Source organism: Zerene cesonia, unplaced genomic scaffold (genome assembly GCF_012273895.1).
Source record: "Zerene cesonia ecotype Mississippi unplaced genomic scaffold, Zerene_cesonia_1.1 Zces_u004, whole genome shotgun sequence".
In the NCBI taxonomy this organism is placed as follows: domain Eukaryota; kingdom Metazoa; phylum Arthropoda; class Insecta; order Lepidoptera; family Pieridae; genus Zerene; species Zerene cesonia.
The window spans coordinates 504869-509892 of record NW_024045134.1 but is presented as its reverse complement, the minus strand read 5'-3'; the positions used below and the strand labels follow the sequence as shown (position 1 = coordinate 509892).

The window sequence follows — 5024 nt, the reverse complement described above, 5'->3', positions numbered from 1 at the left end:
GAATTCGAAACACACACACCTACATTATATACTTATGACACCGACGTTTCGATAGAATTGTGAAAACAAATTATTATAATGTGATATGTTATTGATATTATTGGAGATGAATATAATATTTAAAGATTTTTTCCTCATACATTCGATTTACTAAGAATAGATAAGGAAGGTCTATAGTTAAATTAACTATAGAAAATAATTGAATTTTCGTTTTTTTTTTTTGTTTTATCTATGTTTATAGTCACTTTGACTACTCGACGAATCCTGTAGCCATCAAGATATTTTATAATTGAAAAGATATATTTACTTCAAACGTGGTCTCTTGACCACCAATTAGAATTTCATGATGAGATCCCGAAATAATTGAGGGAAACACCCAAGTTGGTTTATACTTGAAAACTGCTTCTGCCTGTTCGGTGTAATGCCCGCCAAATTGATAATTTAAACCATTGCTTATAATAGTAGGAATCATAAGAAATATTATATCACATGATGACAAAATAAAACGAATATTAGACTGCAAATAATATATTGCATCATATTTTCACAAAATACATTTCTCATAAAATCTAACACAATATTTACAATGTTCACGCATTCAATTTAATGTCTATCAGTTATTTCCTCTTGGGTATACAGAAAAGTTGTTTCTGCTAGAATTACTATCTAACGCCTTCATGGAAAGGCCTCTACTGTCGCTCTGTGAGCTTATATTTTCCGTTGTACGACCACGCAAGACATCGTATCTGAAAATCAATTTTTATGTTTAAACATATAACATTAAACAAAATGTTAACAGTAGGCTCATGATCTTCTTGGTGCAGATGCCGAAGTGTCTTAATATGTGATCTGATCACCACCTGATCAGCCTAATATATTCGTAATGAAAACCGTTCAGGAAAACTTATAGCTTTTGCCCGTGGGTTCGCACGCGTTAAATCCGAAGTGGTATCATAGATGTTATTATAAAAAAACCTCATCAAAATCTCTTGTAGAGATTTAAAGATCTAAGCATACAAACAGAGCCTGTTTGCCGCGTCTGTTTAACAGACGCGGGAAGCGACTTTACTTTATACTATGTAGTACATAATAATACATTTGCCCCATACTCACAAAGGGAGACGTAGTTCTCCATTCAAATTTTTGTTTTTTTTTTTTTTTAAATTGCGGAATTCGAAAAATACATTTGTAATAAACAAACCTTTGCTTGACGAGTGACAGCGTGTGTTTATTGCAAATAAATATGAGGAATATCAGCAATCCAATGAAACCGTTATATAAGTCGAGATATATCGCTACACTATCAGCGGCTGGTACGAGAAAACTTATGATTTCCCAAATCCAACTGACTCCCATTGTTACGGATAGCCGGAGGCAAATATACAGTCTGAAAGTAAAATCACGAAAAGAATTAGATGAAACCAATATAACTAGCATTCATGTTGTTTTTTGGTATATATAATAGATTTTTCATAGAAAGTCGTTTTAAACGTGAATTAAATATTTATTGACAAGTAATTTTTGTAAAGGAAATAAAAAAAAATGTGAAACATCGTACGGTATTTTTTGAAAATATTATACATATTATATATACAATTATATTTCATGAATTTAAGCAGTGAATTCAACATGTGTATTACAGATGTAAATTATAGATAATAAATATCATACTTTTTTTATGTAGCAAAAAATATCAAGATTTTTTTTCAAAATTTCTGTAACTTACCTCGCCTTCTGCTGTCGGCCTTTGCTAGCTCTCAGTGCTTTACTGTCGACGACCATACAGGAAATATTGAAAGCTGTCAATATGAAGAACAAACAATTTGAGAATATAAACACCATCATTGGTATGTATTGGTACACAAACTGTTGGCCACCTGAAAGAAATAGTACTTACGTGACAATCCTGACAAAATGGATCCTGAGAAATTTTGAAAGAATAGAAAAAATTTGATCACGAGGCAGGATTCGAATCCTTTCAAAATTTCTCAATTATAAAGCATTTCAATGCTATAAAACTAAAAATTAAAAATAGTCCTACTAATATTATAAACGGGAAAGTATGTAAGTATGGATGGATGGATGTATGCATGTTTGTTACTCTTTCACACATAAACTGCAGAACCGATTGCAAAAAAAAATTGGTATGTAGATTATTTTTCATTAAAATACGTACGTACGTACTACGTAGCTACATCTCGTGTTAGTTGGTAAACATTTCCTATGTTGGGGATTTATCACACTTCACACTAATATTATAAATGTGCAAGTTTTTTTTGTTTGGACGTTTGTCCGTTAATCACGCTGAAATTACAGATATGATTTTGGTGAACGTCGGTATACAGACAGGGTATGAGCTGACTTGGGTGACAGAATAATATTTATCACGACTAAATCCCTTGGGGTAAAACAGGAATCTTGATATCCGGACAGAGCCAAGAATAGCGTCTAGTCTTATTATAAAACTAACAGTATTGAATATTTAGGCTTTCGATCAAGACACGCAAAACATCTTTATTTGTCGACCAATTCAATACGAGCGTTCCAAACAGGAAATTATAATTATTCTCTTATTAATCTAATTAACAACAATAATTACAATACCCACCAATTAAAAAGCACCCGCACTGTGGTATTTGCGGAGTTATAAACCAAGGTAGACCAGACATATCTATCGAGTTGATAACGATCATTCCGATGGACATAAATAGTGGCACGCCCCAACCATACACCACATAACGCTTGTACTTATGCGAATCCCACCTTCGCTTTTCCGATGGCGTTAAGTTCCTTGACAACAGGTCTCTGAAAAAATAATTGTAAATATGACAAAACATTTGGTGGACTCTACTTAATCTGTAGAACCGATAAGAAAGGAATAGTAAATAAGATATTTAGTAGCCTTATCAAACAAATAAACGTTTAGAAATTATACAAATTAAACATGAGTCTTTCAGATTTATTCACAATTATAAGTATTTATATACATACCTAAACGTATACCAAGTATCGTAAGACATGACATTTAACCAACAGCACGTAGCCATTACCGAAAAATAGGCGATAAATGCTGAAACAAGTTAGATTTCTATCAATTTTGTGTGGATATGTTACTGTTGTTGTGTCTAATACGAATTGAATTGCAAGAATTCAACAGCCATTAGGGGATATTACGCTATAATTTATCTTAGATCTTATAAGTGATTATATGTTTGTTCCATTTCAATTGACGATTTAATTGAATGAAAAAAAATTAATCATATCTCTATACATTATCCAATAAAATTGACTCATAGATCTATAAATGATAGCGTTATATCCCTCTCACTCTTCCCACATCGTAATATTATATTCAAATACAACCGCTACATGGGCGAAATTTATTGGTAATATCCAGTTATAACGTCAAACAATTTATTTATTTATTACATTAAGGATCACCAACATGACATACACGGGTACACACATGGATGGAATTTCAAATTTCATAAAAAAGTTAGTAGTAAGTCATATAAAAAAGTCTTAACGCTGTTATTATTATAGGCAACCACTAATAATAAAAATAATATTACACAGCCTGCAGCTAACAGCTATTTACGTATGAAAAAAATATTTGTCAATCAATAAATAGCCATACCAGAATTACTTTAACTCAAAAATTCACTATAACATTTCAAAAGCGATAGGCAATAATATGTTAAAATATCAAAACGAACAAAAGAAAAGAGCTATAGACTTACATAAAATTACGCATTCAGTTCCTGAAGGGGTCACATCTATGATGATTGCCATAGATATAAAATAGGATATATAGCTGTATATCAAACAAACTCTAATCTTGATTACGAGGGTCATTTTATTGTAGAAGATCAAGTGATACACCACCAGAGTGAGAAACAGGAATATCGTTGAAACCGACAACGCTGTAAACAAACAATCAAATTATAATTAATTGTATAAAATTCTCGTATTAATTTTTTTAGCAGATTCTGTGAGAAACTGTCATTTTCCGTAACCTCTTCATCCATCCCCGTTCATTCTCCCGTAAACAATTATTTTCGCGTTCCTATTCTTTAAAGCGGGTAACGCATTGCAAATGTGTTTCATAGTGCATTTTGTTCCTATTTCGCTACAGTCGAATAAAGCTGACCATAAAATGAAGAGCATCATTAAAAATTGGGCTATTATCATCGCTATATTTTAAATAGTGATGCAATTAAATAAATCTTGTAGTTTACAAGTTATAGTGACTAAAGATCGGGATTAAATATATCTTTGGTCTATTTTCGAATGAATTTAACCGATTATATAGACAGTAAAAGCTTAGGTTCAGTAACAACACTAGAACAAAACTGTAGAGGGGCACGCGAAGATGCATTTCCCAAGGTGAAAAAAGAAGGTTAAGTAAGAATAGCCGAGGGTGTCGCGGGCGAATTCCAACATCACCCGTGAACCCTTCAATAATGCGACCCAACAGAACACAGTGAGGTTTTAGTCGGTAGGAATCCGACATAGCCCACGGCCCCTCTATGCAAGATTTTGTCACTGTAAAAGAAAGATTTAGTGACTATTTTAAACAAACATTATTTAGATAAATTCTTACCTGCAATGAGTATGTTTGTGGGTTTCTCACGTTCTTCATTTTTGCTGTAATTAACCCAAAACTGTGGTTCCGAGTGCAGTTCGCCATTTTCAGGTACCATATAATCTATACAAAAATCAGTGATAGCTATCCATCTATTATATTCATTTGCCATGTCAATGTATAAAACTCCACTCTGAAAATAGAAAGATACTGGTAGATTATTATTAAATTAATTTGTACTAACATTATAAAGAGATAAAATTTGTGAGTTTGTGATGTTGTAGTGCTAATCACTGAATGTATTAAATCGATTTCAATATATCTTTTACCAATAGAAGGTCCCGGTATCTGTGGTGTTATAGGCCATATACCTAGTCTTGCCATAAATATTGTAATAAAGAAAAAAGAAAATTGTTAACTGCAAATAACATTTATTACT

The 5024-nt window shown here is 32.1% G+C and overlaps 1 protein-coding gene across 1 annotated transcript in view; it reads right to left on the bottom strand.

The window, feature by feature from the left end:
* Window positions 1-512: 512 nt before the first annotated feature.
* LOC119838736 (probable G-protein coupled receptor Mth-like 1) overlaps window positions 513-5024 on the bottom strand; it is a 7042-nt gene continuing 2530 nt past the window's right edge. The window contains exons 2-8 of the mRNA XM_038364830.1: window positions 4604-4778; window positions 3741-3923; window positions 2992-3070; window positions 2609-2805; window positions 1727-1877; window positions 1202-1387; window positions 513-746 (exon numbers count right to left, since the gene is read on the bottom strand). Coding sequence (XP_038220758.1) covers window positions 614-746; window positions 1202-1387; window positions 1727-1877; window positions 2609-2805; window positions 2992-3070; window positions 3741-3923; window positions 4604-4778 — 1104 coding nt within the window. The 3' untranslated portion in view covers window positions 513-613. The remainder of the gene's footprint in view (window positions 747-1201; window positions 1388-1726; window positions 1878-2608; window positions 2806-2991; window positions 3071-3740; window positions 3924-4603; window positions 4779-5024) is intronic.